The 14,590-nt window shown below is 32.4% G+C and overlaps 1 protein-coding gene and 1 pseudogene across 1 annotated transcript; both read left to right on the plus strand.

Annotated features, from left to right (window-relative positions):
• The first annotated feature begins 7,483 nt into the window (after window positions 1-7,483).
• On the plus strand, window positions 7,484-8,298 carry LOC148197115 (11-oxo-beta-amyrin 30-oxidase pseudogene; annotated as a pseudogene).
• Window positions 8,139-10,213, plus strand: LOC148197116 (11-oxo-beta-amyrin 30-oxidase-like). Its single transcript, XM_088092948.1, has 4 exons — window positions 8,139-8,280; window positions 8,455-8,695; window positions 9,032-9,419; window positions 9,501-10,213. The coding sequence occupies exons 2-4, from the start codon at window positions 8,511-8,513 to the stop codon at window positions 9,924-9,926; spliced, it is 999 nt and encodes a 332-aa protein (XP_087949074.1). The 5' UTR covers window positions 8,139-8,280; window positions 8,455-8,510; the 3' UTR covers window positions 9,927-10,213.
• The last annotated feature ends 4,377 nt before the right edge of the window (window positions 10,214-14,590 follow it).

Below are 14,590 nucleotides of genomic sequence, written 5' to 3' on the forward strand. Positions count from 1 at the left end.
GGAAAAGAGATATGATGTTTTATTAGGTAAAATCAGAGAAATTTATTCTGCTTGCACTAAAAATCTATTCTGCATGCCTTTGAAGAATAACTGCTTGCACTGAAGATTTATAAACTAAAAATATGAACCTATTAGAAGGTTCAATGAACTAACAATTAATCATTAAGCTTAATTAATACATGTTCTTCATCGGCTAAAGCTTATATATAAATTATACATTGTTTTTCCTCTAATTATGAATTCTAATAATGTATTTGCCATCTCTTGTAACATTGTTTTTCTGCTTTATTTCTGTAAGCTGTCGGCCAAGTCAAAATATAATTTTGTAATGTTTTTTTTTTCTATAGAGTATATCCTCTGCACAGGCTAAAAGATTCACAAAATTCAGGGAAAGGAAAGGGCTTATTGAGAAAGATGTGGTAAGCTAGTGGAATAGATTCTAAATTTGAATGACTATAAATGAACAAATAAAAGATGCTAATGCAGTTTTAATTATCTTGTGCTTTTGAAGGTGAGAACTGATAGATCGATCCCTTTCTATGAAGGGGATGATAATCCAAATGTAAATATTCTACGAGATATACTGTTGACCTATTCATTTTACAACTTTGATCTTGGTTATTGCCAGGTAACTATGTCGTGCATTTTGGACTTAATTTTAATTGCTGTGAATATTATATATCTTGATTACCAAAATTTTGATCTTATTCTTTTTGGAAGTTGAGTCCTCATTTTTCCTTAAACAGAATATGTATGTAGTCACTACAGCAGGGATGGGTATCTTAATGGCTATTATCTTCTTGAACCATATGTATTTTGAAATTATGAATCATTATGCATCTTATAGTTTTCATATGTTGTCTTACTCCCTTCCTCCCCCTTGTTAGATTAAGCAAATAATAGTTATGTACTCACTACAACAAGGAGGAGTATCTTTGTGGCTATTATATTCTTGAACCAATTATATTTTGAAACCTTGAATCGTTAGGCCTCTTTTTTGTTTTCATATTCTGTCTTACTCCTTCTTCCCCTTGTTTGATTAACAAAGAATATGTTATGTATTCACTACAACAAGGAGATGCATCTTAATAGTTACTATGTTGAATCAATTATATTTTAATATTTATAAACTCTAAATTTCTTTTTAGAGTTTATCACAACACTTTCATAAATGTAGTGACGTGATTTCTGAATTTGTTTTCAGACCCTATATCATCGTCATTTAGATAAATTTGCCTTTTGTTTGATTGAACTCTTAATTAATGTAGTGACGTGAATGTCAGAAACAGTAGAAACCCTCACACCAAATACTTCTAGAATGGATTATTTACCTCCTTGTATCGATTCATCGTCAACTGAGAATAGTAAGGGTCGATCAAATGTGTGGGGACATTTTACTAAACAAAAACCATATTCTGAGAAGAAGGCCAAATGCAATTATTGTGGTGATTTGATTAAATATTTGGCTGGAACAAGTGGGATAAGGAATCATTTGGCGAGATGTAAAGAAAATCCTAATAGAGAAGCATTCAAAAGGCAAAAAAGCTTTCATCATCAACTGCAGAAGTTAGTGTTAGCCCTTCACCAACTATTTCTAAATTTGACCAAAATGCATCTCGAATGAAGTTGGTGAAGATGTTTGTGAAGTCTGAGCTTCCTTTTCGATTTGTGAAAAATGAGGACTTCCGTGACTTTGTATGGTCCTTGCAACCACGATTTGAAGTCCCATCCCGCACTACATTGAGGCGTGAAATATGGGAACTCTATGAAGAGGAAAAAGCAAAGTTGAAAATGTTTCTATCAAATCAGTGTGAGAGGGTTTGTTTAACTACAGACACATGGACATCAATCCAAAACCTAAATTACATGAGTTTAACAGCTCATTTTATTGATAATGATTGGAAACTTCAAAAGAAAATTTTGAATTTTTCTCAAACAACGGGACATTCAGGGGAGCTCATTGCTAAACATGTTGAGGCTTGTTTGAATAATTGGGAGTTGAAGCGAGTCCTTAACATCACAGTGGATAATGCTACCGCAAATGATGTTGGGGTCCAGTACCTTAAAAGAAAGATGTTATCATGGAATTGTCTTGTTTTAAAGGGAGAATATGTTCATATGCATTGTTGTGCTCATATATTAAGTTTGATTGTGAAGGATGGCTTAAAAGAGATAAAAGATTCAATTTCAAAAATCCGGAGTGCAGTTAAATATGTGAAATCTTCTCCTGCTAGATTTGCTAGATTCAAGGCATGTGTTGAACAAGAGGGAATTTCTTACAAAGGTATTGTTTGTCTTGATGTTGAAACCAGGTGGAATTCAACTTACTTAATGTTAGAGGCAAGCTTGAAGTACAAAGATGCCTTTGTCTTGCTAGATATGCAAGATAAGAAATTTGGTGTTGAAATGGCCAAAAGTAATGGTGGTGTGCCATTAGAAGAAGATTGGGAATATGCGAGGTCTATTCTACCATTTTTAAAGATATTTTATGACTCTACCCTACGCATTTCTGGTTCATCTTATGTCACGAGTCATATGTATATGAAGGAGGTGTTTGGAATTGGTAAGACAATATTCTGAGAGTAGTGATGTGAGCATAAAATTGATGGCAATGAGGATGAAGGGCTAGTATGAAAAATATTGGGGAAATCCTAATGGAATTAATATCTTATTATTGATTGTTGTTGTGCTTGACCCTAGGAATAAGTTGGATTTTGTTAATTACTTCATTGACTACCTCTTTGAATCTAGTATGGCTAGTGAATTGAAATCAAAATTATTGTCATCTTTAAAAACACTATATGAACAATATCAAGGTATTGAGGAGGGTTCTCAAAGTAGCCAACAAGAATCTCAACTAGATGATGATGATGATGATCCTCATGGCATGAGTTTCTACCTAAGATCTACAGGACGTAGATTTGATTATATATCAGAGCTTGATAAATACTCGAGAGAGGATCCTGAACCTTATATGAAGTCAGTTGAGCTTGATATTTTACATTGGTGGAAAGTCAACTCGACTAGATTTCCTATCCTTGCGAACATGGCTCGAGAGGTGTTAGCCATTCTTATCTCTACCGTAGCATCAGAGTGTGCATTTAGTACAGGAGGAAGAGTGGTTAGTCCTTATCGTAGTTGCCTAACGCCTAAAATAGTGGAAGTGCTTGTTTGCACACAAGATTGGTTAAAAGGAACACCTTTCTCTATACTTTTTGATGAGGATCCTAAAGAACATGATAAATTTGAGCAAGGTTAGATTATATGACAAATTTATATACTTTTTAATTTATATTTTAAGTGTTAAAAAATTATGAAATATTTTATTTTATTTTTGTAGAGATAACCTCTCAAGATGAAGTGGGACCTTCAAGTGTTGTTATTAATTTGGATGATTGAAGTTTTGCCACAATTTGTTAGTTATCTAAAGTACATGTGTGTAAGACTATAACCTTAATGCTTTGTTTTTCATGTTGTTTTGTCTTGGAAACAGTACACAAATGCTCAATATTGTTTTTCAATGCTTTACTACAGGATGATTCATACATTGAAAGCTACATAAGCACCATCAGAGTTGATTTTGTGAGTACAATATAACACCTTTTTAACTTGTCATTTCAAACTGTTGCTCAATTGATAATTACATTTTACTTTGTGTAGAAAATTCACACTGTTGAGTATTATGTCTCGTAACTGCTAGCTGCACAACTTATATGTGTACATGTCCACAAGCTTTTCAAGACAAACAAACTTAAAATTGCTTTTTTAGATTTTTGTTAGCACAATAATAACATAAGCAAATGTGAGATGGTGCCAATATATTGTAAACAAAAACTATATTTGTTTGAGCTCTGTTATGGTTTGTAAGTGTGATTAGAGGTTTGATATTTCTCATTTGTGTGTTCTTGGAACAATCACCATTTTAGTCCCTTTCTTTTCTGAATAGAGTTACATTTAATAGTTTTATTATTTCATATTAAGAAATTATGTGCTTGCTTATTTTATAGTAGAAGAGACATATTGATCTTTGTATTTATAATCTAAAGGAGCAATGATCTGATTCTCTAAAACTTTGTTATTTCAGGGAAGCAGTACATGTATGAAGCAATCAAATCTGATGATTTTGCTACTCTTGTATACACAAGTGGAATTACTGGAAATCCAAAAGGTGTTATGCTAACACGTCAGAATCTTTTGCATCAGATTTGAAGTGCTTTGGAAGGCTGTTTTAGGAATTTTGCGTTTACAAGCTATTTAGGATATTAGTTTCCCGATTCCTGTACAAAATGTTGCTCTTCTCATTTTTAATTTACGGGATGAAGTGATATTTAATTAATGCAATTTTACTAGTTAGTGTTGTAGTTATTAGTGTTGTATAGTTAGTGCAGTTCTTGGTTAAAATTAGTATAATTCAGTTCAAAATTAGTATAGTTCAGTTTAAAATTAGTATAGTTAGTAGTTCAGTTCAGTTTATTTTGTACTTTAGTACAGTTTAGTATAGTTCAGTTCAGTACAGTTTAATAAAACAAAAAATAGTTCAGTTCAGTTTTTCTGAACTATTTTTTAGTGCAGTTCAGTTTTTTTGAACTAGTTTTTAGTTCAATACAGTTTTTAGTAGTGCAGTGCAATTTAGTTTGATTTGTCCACCCCTAATACTTCTATTATGTATAAACTACAAAGGTTAAAAAGGAAAAAGCAAAGTCTGAACATGAAATTATATCCAAATAACAAGCATTAAAAGATGGTACATAGTTTAAATTTGGTCCTCTAAATTTAACAAGAAAAAGAAATGGAAACAAAAAAAGAAATCAGTAACTACAAAAAGAAGTCTCTAAAGCCAGTCAGAATTTTCAATTAATATAACTTCTGACGTTCAACTTCAGGACCATACCAGAGTAAAGACAGACAGACATTGAACTAGTCCAATGCTTTTAAATTCACCTGATAGAATAGGAATGAGTTGAAAATAAGTGTATTCAATGTCATATCAGAATCTAGGCCATGAAGATGAAATGTTGCTTTTGCTCTGGTATGTAGGAACCATATTATGACAAATTGATATATAGACTGTTGTTACCAATGAGGAAGCGTTGGTAAATTGAAGATAAATGATTTTGATGATGTTGCAAGAAGATAAACTTGAAGAAGCTGTTATAATTGTTGTAAAAGCACTTTGTAGAATATAAATGTATTAGGAAAGTCTTTGAATATGTAAAACTTAGAAAATCTCATACCTATAGTTAAGTTACTCATTTAATCGATTATGAGAAGCTATAATCGATTATCCTGAGCACTCTTGAAAAAGCATTTCGCTCTGCAATAATCGATTATTCCTGCAAATAATCGATTATCAACTAGTTCTCTTGAGAACTGCCAAAGTCTCTGGAATAATCGATTATTCCTCAGGATAATCGATTATCACCTTTTGAAAAACCCTGTAACGGACTCAAATAATGGATTATCACTAAGAATAATCGATTATCTGTGGCAGTTATAATCTATCTCTACGAACTCAGACCAGTTCGCTATATAAGGTTGTTCCAAAACTTTTAGAAAGAACACTGAGCTTTTTGAGAATACAGTTTGTCTGAGGAAGTTCCAAAAAGCTAGTTCATTGCATTGCCTGGTCTCATGAATAGGAGAAGCTCGTGCTTTATGGATCTAAGGTTGGAGCGGTTCTCTTCGAGTTGGTAAAGCTGCTGCTCTTCCAGTTCGTTGGTCGAAGGAAGACTGTTTCAGCACTGTTCCGGTTCGTTGGTCGAAGGAGAGTGCAGATTGATTGTTTCCGGTTCGTTGGTCGAAGGAAGCATACTTCTCATTCGTTCGTCGAAGGAAGGTTTTATCTTACTGTTCATTTACCATATTGTAAATATGTGAATTTATTTTTTAGTGAAAACGTTAATCCCTTCTCATAGTGATTAACAACTGTACATAGATTCTTTTGAATCGAACCAGGATAAAAATTGTGTTGAATTGTCTTGCTCTCTATACTCTTTACATTTTGCGCATATCAACTGTTTGATAAATTTTCTCTAAGAAAATTATTTTCTAAAACTGACCATCTTAAAACAAGTTTGATCGAACACGCTTTCCGCTTTCGTATTTTATTCCGCTGCGCGACTCTATAATGATACCAATTGTTCCGACATGGATTAGAGTTAGCTTTTGGCTAAAGTTTATACATGTAGGAATGTTTCATCGTACACTTCCAACATCTTATTCTGCACCTCCAAAAATTCCATTTTTAACCTTCTAACATCTCATCGTTATCCTTATATTGCACCTCCAACTTTTTCAAAAATTTAATTTTTAACTTTAATAAATGTCTTTTCATTGTTTTTTCTTTTTCTTATTAAAAACACTATGTACCAACTTAATAATAATTAAATTTAAAATTCAAATACTATTTAATTATATTAAAATATTAAATTAAATTAAATGATTATTAAAATTTAAATAAAAATTAAAATTTTAAAACAATTATCCATCGGATATGGATATCCGTAGGATAACTTAGTGGATGTCTATATCCGATCAACAAATTTTTTAAAATTTGGTTTTTGTTTAAACTTTAATAATTATTAATTTTAATTTAATATTTTAATTTATTTAATATATTTAAATGTATTTAATGTGATTTTAAATATTATTTTTATTTTCATTATTATTATTCTTATTTTAATTATTATTATTTTAATTTTTTTAATAAAACTATTATAAAAATATAAATCATATTTTAATAATTATTAAAATATAAATATAATAAATAGTATTATAAATTCAATATTTATTAAATTTTAAATAAAAAGAAAAAGTGTTAACTTATGTTACGGATTTTAAACAAGTTTTCAAATTTTGGTTTTTATTTAAAATTTAATAATTATTTAATTTATTTTAATATAATTTTATATATTTGAATATATTAAATCAAATTTATTATTATTATTATTTATTATTATTATTATTATTATTTTTATTATTTTATTTTCTATTTTTAATGTAATTATTATTATAATATAAATCATATTTTAATAATTATTAAAATATAAAATTAAATTAATAGTATTTAAATTTTAAATTTTAAATTAAATTAAATTATTATTAAAGTGGTGAAGATTGTTTTTAATAAGAAAGAGAAAAAAATGAAAAATTATTTATTAAATTTAAAAATAATAGTTTTGGAAAAGGTAAAGATGCATAATCAGATTATTAAAAGGTTAAAAATATAATTTTTGAAAATGTAATGAGATATTTGTGGCGTAGGATGAAACACTCTGTGTGTGTATGGACATAATCATAAGAAAGTGATCTTGGTAAAACACAACCATGAAAATCACGAGGCAGTATTTTTTATAATAAACTGAGAGAAACGAGTAACTTAAAAGACAAGACAATTTGTAGGATAAATGCATATCAGATAGTAGTGTAAGTGTCTACGTTTATGATTACCCTGTACCATAGCCCATCTGACTTCGTCCCAATAATGGAGCTATTTTCATTTACTTCCTCAACAGCAATAGTGTGTCTGGTGAGCGTGATCGTTGGTGTGATTCCGTTATGGGCGGTGAAGATGGTGTACACGCTGTGGGTTAGGCCTAAGAGGTTCGAGAAACTTCTGAGAGCACAAGGTCTTCGTGGTGACCCATACTCCCTTTCACTTTTCACCTCCAACCAAAACCCTGCTCCACAAAACAACCCTCAATCGCAATCTTTTATTGTCTCCGACGATGTTGCTCCTCGCTTGTCTTGGGGCCTTACAACACTGTTGCCAAATACGGTTTACTTTTCCTACCTCCTCAAAATTTGTACCTATACATAAATGTTAGGTCTACAGAGTTTGGGCATGAAACTGATGTTTTTCGGTGATTCTTCCTGCATCATTCAATGTTCTTGCTACAACATTTTTTTTATTTTAGTTTTTAAAATTTCTAAAACAAAACCACAGATATTCCTCCTTTAAATTTATTAGTTATACCATTATTCTCCTAAAATAAAATTTTTGGATCTTAAGTTGTTAAAGCAAAGCCGTTTTAGCAATTGCTGATAAGTGAATTATGTGCAGGCAAGAATTCGTTTTTTTGGGAAGGCACAACACCAAAGGTCATCATCACTGATCCAAATCAAATCAAAGAAGTCTTCAATAACATTCATGATTTCCAGAAACAAAAGATAACTGGCATTGCCAAGTTCTTGTTCAGTGGTCTGATAAATTCCGAGGGTGATAAGTGGGCTCAACATAGAAAGATTATCAACCCTGCATTCCACTTGGAAAATTTGAAAGTAAGTTTATTACTTTAATTTATAAATAAACAATCTTTTCACAGCATTACCTAATTATTAATCGAGATGTACAAAAAGTATGTATACTTTTATAATGAATTTAACCAGTATCCTTGTTGTTTGGATATGAAGACTTTTGAGATAAAATATTGTTCTCTTTTAAAATATTTGCAGAACATGGTACCAGCATTTTCCCAAAGTTGCCATGATGTGATTAGCGAGTGGAAGGAATGTTGTCATCAGATGGAAAATGTGAGATTGATGTTTCGCCTTTCATTCAGAATTTGACTCGTGATGTAATTTCTAGAACGGCTTTCGGAAGCAGCTATGCAGAAGGAAAAAAGATATTTCAGCTTCTCAGAATTCAGGGGTACCTTGTCATGACTGCAAAGTACTCTAACACACTAATATTGCGGTAATACCACATTGATTCGTTGTAAAATGTGATTACTAAATTATGCATGTTTTAGTTTTATTGAAACTCAACTCACCATGAAGTTCTTCGAACCTTAGAGAATCACCCTAAAAGCTAGACACTGTAGACAGAGATTAAGCTCTCCATACACCAAATCACTGCTATAGTGATGATGACAAATAATTATGAATTACATACAGATTTTGATCTAAGGAATATTTGATATATGTTTCAAAAAATCTTTGAAATTAAAGAAATGAGGCATACCTGACTTATACAAGAACCAATAATGTTACTTCTAGGAAATTGACCTTTATTAATTCAACATGTTTCTAGGCATTTACCGACACCTACCAAAATGAAGACGAGAGCAGTTGATAAAGAAATGAAAAATTCAATTGGGAATATCATAAAAAAACGAGAGAAAGCCATGAAGAAGGGTGAATCCAACAATAAAGATTTATTAGGCATGCTTTTAGAATCAAATCAAATGGAAATCCAGGGAAATGGAAACAGTAAGAGTGTTGGAATGACTATTGAAGAAGTAATTGGTGAGTGCAAGTTATTCTACCTAGCAGGGCAAGAAACGACTTCATCTTTGCTGGTTTGGACATTGATCATGTTGAGTAGGTATCCTGAATGGCAAAATCGAGCAAGGGAGGAAGTTCTTCATGTTTTTGGAAAACAAAATCCAAACATTGATGGGTTAAGTCAGCTCAAAACTGTATGTATCACATGATTTCATTTATTATCTTTATTAAAAATGAATTTCATGCTAACATGTGCCAAAATGTTTCTTCCGTAGATGACCATGATTCTGTATGAAGTTCTGAGGTTATTCCCTCCCCTTGTTTTCTACAATCGCAGACTCCAGAAGGATATGAAACTTGGAAACCTCTCACTACCTGCAGGAGTAAATGTTAGCTTGCCAATTTTTTTACTTCACCAGGATGTTGATATATGGGCTAATGATGCAATGGAGTTCAAACCAGAAAGATTCTCTGAAGGGGTTGTAAAGGCAACAAAAGGCCAAGTTGTATTTTTCCCATTTGGATGGGGTCCTAGAATTTGCATTGGCCAAAACTTTGCCTTGTTGGAAGCCAAGGTTGTGTTGTCATTGTTTCTGCAGAATTTCTCATTCGAGCTTTCTCCTGTTTATGTGCATGCTCCTGCAGTTATGCTTACTTTGCAACCGAAACACGGTGCGCCACTTATTTTGCAAAACCTATGATAATTGATCATATTCTGAACCAAAAAGGGTCATGGTTTTAGATCTACAAAATGGTATCACAGGTATAAGACTATGCATATGTCACCTGGCTTAGTCTATCACTTTATTGGATTCCTTTCTGTAACAACAATCTCACCATGTTAGTGTATGTGAGTAGAAACTATATATCTTGTAAATGCATGTGTTTGAATTCCGTCTCATGGTTTAGTCATGAGGGCTTATTGAGTGATGTATAATTAAAAGTGTGTTGAATGTCAGATTTCATGGTATTTACATGTTTTTGGAAAGGGATGATACTTTAAAGTGGTACTGACTAATTAGGTCACTAACCCACTTAATCTTTAATATATTTTTGTTTATTTTAAACCATTAAATATATAGTTTTATAATTTTATAAATTGATAATTTGAAATTTTGAAAATTTAATAATTTGTAAATTTGATAATTTTATAGTTTTATAGTATTATTGTTTTATAGTTTTGCAATTTTATAATTTTATAATTTTATAGTTTTATAATTTTATAATTTTATAGTTTTATAATTTTATAGTTTTATAATTTCATAGTTTCATAGTTTTATAGTTTCATAATTATAGTTTTATAATTTTATAGTTTTATATTTTATAGTTTTATAATTTTATACTCTTATAATCTTATACTCTTGTAATCTTATAAGTTTATAACTTTATAATTTTATATTTTTGTAATTTTTATAATTTGATAATTTGATAACTTGGATAATTTGATGTTGAAAGGGGCTTTCCTAAGTTTGGTAAAGAGTATTTTAAAATCATATACGAAGAATGTTAGATGCAAATTTTATGTATAGAAAAGTATAAATTGCACACTAGATCATATTTGCATGAATCTCGTCATATTGATCAATTAAAACATATCAGAACATATCCGAAGTAAAAGATGGTTATATTGTATCTTTTAATCAATTAAGATAATAATCTAATCAATTAAAACAAAAATATAAGTCTACTCGATTAAGGCTTTTACCTAATCGATTAAAAAGCATCAGAATGTCATATCTTTTATATATGAGTAATCTAACTTGTTTCTTTACGAAATAATTGCATTCATTTGGCACACGAAGTTTGAGAACAAAAACACACCAAAAAAGTTGTCCAAAAATATTCTTGGAGAAAGCAAACATCCTCCTTGAAGAAATTTCAAGAATCTCCAAGGTTGGAAAAGAAGAACAAGATAAAAGAAAAAGAGTTCAGTGAATGAAAGTTGGAAAATGAGTTGAGAATTAGTTACATTTGAACTAAAGCAAAAAAGAGATTTTTGTTATTATGTTTTGATTTGTCTACTCTCCTAGCTTAAGGTACTTTATATCTAGAAAAACAAATTTCATTCTTAGCCTAGTCACAATACAAGTCTTGAAAGTCCTTGTGATGCTAGCTTGCATGTGAGTGTGTTTATTTTGGTTGAAACGAAGGGCAAAGTTGATTTGTGTGACAGTGATGGTAAAAGACACACATCTTTATACACTAATGAGCTTGAGTTAAAGGTGAAAAAAGATTTCATGCATTAAAAAAAAACATTTTATCATGTCTGTTGATCCCACATTAAGCTTTTGCATTTATCTTGCACTAGTACAGTAAAAGGAAACGACAATGATTATTTTCTTTTATCCGCAGCGGCTCCGCAACTGAGGTATATACAGACGAGATAAAAATTCTACCACTTTTTTCTTTGGTTGTGAACCAGGACAAGAGAGGGAGGGTCTTATCCCTCGGTTTGGAGTTGAACCGAGGCAGTAAAAGGGTTTTTTTTAATATTTTACAAAAGAATAAAGCGAGATATTAGTCTTTATTAATATATGCATCAGGTGGTCCCGTTCACGTTCTTGTATTGGACTATGATTTAGGCTCGCCTAGCGGTGGCGTCCTTTACCTACATCTATGTGCCTTTCTCTTTGACTCCCAAAAGAAGATATCATGAAAATCCAAGATTGAGTGTCCTGGTTTTACCTTTTTCATTGCCATTGTTTTATGTTTGCAACTGGACATTTTTTATTTGCACAAACTTTAGGGTTTTCTTATCAGTATGTGTAAACCAATTCATGGTTCTTGCTTATTTCTTCCAGTACCCACGGAGGCAGAGGAATGCTACAAAATTAGAATCAAAATCAAAATCGGTCCGTTTTTTATTTGCCTTTTCATATTAGAAGTACAAAACAATGTTAATAACTTTTATGTTGTATACAACAAATTTCACGAACTCTCTTGCACAAAAATCAATCTCACAACAATTTATTACCCAAATCTCTGTTATCAACAAATCTAAACACAGGAGCAATACACACACATTGAAATAAGTTAAAATGAGCAGTGTGATATACCTGCAAGAGTCTCCGACATTTCTACCACATTGATGGAAAGACATGACATCCTGAAGCTTCAAGCCATGCCTTTGAATCATTTACACAAGTTCAACATAGCCTTCCTAGTTATACTTCAAGGGTTCTTCTCTTTCCACCAAACCCCACCAAGCATCCACCATCACTCCTTCAAGGGGAGCTATGCAAAACCCTTCATCTTTGAATTCAGAACCCCTTCTGCTTCCAATTCCCTCTTTGGCGTCTTTACAGCCTCGCTTTTTGAATCCAATTTCACCACTCACCACTTCAAATTCCAAAACCAATATATACAATCCCTACGATGTTAAAATAATTTATAAGAAAAACACTGTCATAAAATTTTAACAGACCAAAAAATGTTTCGAAATTTACATGTGTAATAAAAATTAAGGAGCAAAGAAGAGGTATCTACCAAAGCACAAACCTTGACAGAAGCCACCAAGAAATGAGCGGCCAGCTGAAGCATCAAACGAAACAGAAAAATGAGATTAAGAATAACGCTAAATGTGACCAAAAAATTTACCTTTTTTTTATGGCCCCAAAAATAACACAGAAAAAAGTACCTTTGTTAAAGGAACCCAATCCAACTCTGAGATGCCAACAAGAACCCAATCCCAACAATCCATCGCTCAAACTTTGTTAAAGGAGCGATTTTGAAGGGTAAAGACACAAGAACAAAACAAACCTGCAAATAAACAACCCTAAAAATCAATTTCAGAAGGTCGTGAAAGCATGGATGAGAGAGCGGTCGGGGTTGGAACCACGATTCTGCCAGCATTTAAGGGAGGACGAGAAGAACTCGTCGCCGTAGCCGTTGGGCTTGGCGATGACAGTAGACAAGTCGCCATCCGTGAGAAGAGGGTTAAAGGGACCACCGACACGGTTGGGGTCGTTGTCGCCAGACTTGTTGGCGAAGGTACGCCACTCGAAGTTCTCGTCGATGGAGTGGGACTTGAGGATGAGGCCGCGCTCAGAGTAGACAATGTCGCTGGTGGAGTAATCGGGGATGAGGCCGCACTCGGAGCAGACGACACGAGAAGAAGGCACATGGGAGATGGGAGAGGAAAACGCTTTTGCGCGAGAAGAAGAAGAATAGTGCGCTAGGGTAATATCAAGGGATATTGACTCGGTTTTCTGCTTAACCGATTTCTAAATGTTCGAAAAATTTTAAAAAATTGGAATTTACTTGGTTTTATGCCTCGGTTATGAAGCAACCAAAATAATAGACGATTTTCTGCCTCGGTTTCCCTTGAACCGAGGCCTATACGTTTATTGAAATTACAAAAAAGGTCACCGCATTCCAAAAAACCAAAGCATATTAGCCGCGTTAAAATCCTCGTTTTTGCACTATGGGCACCATAGTGTTGTAATCTTTCTCCTATGGGCACCATAGTTGAAGCTTGATTTGCTAAAGCCTCACTATCTCTTGATTGGTCTTTCCATGATGAGCAAGCATGATTGATTTATTTGCTTTGATTGAAGTTGTTTGCTTGAGTCACTAAACCATTGTAGTTGAGATATTTTGTCTAGGCTAAGTTTAACTTTTGTTTTTCATGAGTACATGAAAAAGTTTAAGTTTGGGAAAGTTAGTAAGTATTAATTAACTATTATTCACACTTACTAGAACCCTTTATTTGTCCTTACATAATGTGTTTTGTGTTGAATTCATGAAAATGTGTAAAATTTGTATTTAGTCTTCATAAATAGATTTAATTATCTATTTTTGGTTTATTTTGTTGGAAATTGGAAGATTAAAGAAGAATAGAGAGTTGCTGCCAAAAGTTCCTAGCTCAGCCACAAGCACTGCTAGCCCAACAAGTAGAGTAACTCTAGCCCAGCCAGAAAGTCTTGCGGCCTAGTTAATAGAGCACCTCTAGCCTAACAAGAGGATTTTGTGGCCCAGCGAGCATATCACCTCTAGCCCAATGAGAAGTGTTTGTGGTCCAGTGAGAATGCACTTTTTAGAGAGGGTTTTAAAGTGGTGAGAGTGGAAGAAAAAGGTAGTTTTTGGATGTGAAAACGCAGTTGAAGCTTAGGGGCGCGATGTGGAGGCACATTTTTACTTCTGGAGCTCATGGAGGCTACTTGGAGCATGTGGAAACATCCTCTTCTCCCTCTTTGGGTCTCCTTCTTCTCCCTCTTTGGGTCTCCTTCTTCTATCATCCACTTTTATAAGCTTTTAGGCTCTATATAAAACCCGGATAAAATAAAAATAGCTTTTATTTTTATTTTTTACATTTTTTAATATTAAATACTTAATTATAGTATAGAATTGGGTGATAAAAGTATTT

This window comes from Vigna umbellata, chromosome 6 (genome assembly GCF_029865625.1).
Source record: "Vigna umbellata cultivar VRB3 chromosome 6, Vumbellata_1.0, whole genome shotgun sequence".
Taxonomy (NCBI): domain Eukaryota; kingdom Viridiplantae; phylum Streptophyta; class Magnoliopsida; order Fabales; family Fabaceae; genus Vigna; species Vigna umbellata.

What these genes read in the sequence shown, in the direction of transcription:
- LOC148197116 (XM_088092948.1), top strand. Translation starts at nt 8,511, where the DNA reads ATGTTGTCATCAGATGGAAAATGTGAGATTGATGTTTCGCCTTTCATT. An exon ending in TCTAACACACTAATATTGCG is followed by an intron (nt 8,696 to 9,031) that starts GTAATACCACAT and finishes ACATGTTTCTAG; the next exon opens with GCATTTACCGACACCTACCA. An exon ending in GGTTAAGTCAGCTCAAAACT is followed by an intron (nt 9,420 to 9,500) that starts GTATGTATCACA and finishes TTTCTTCCGTAG; the next exon opens with ATGACCATGATTCTGTATGA.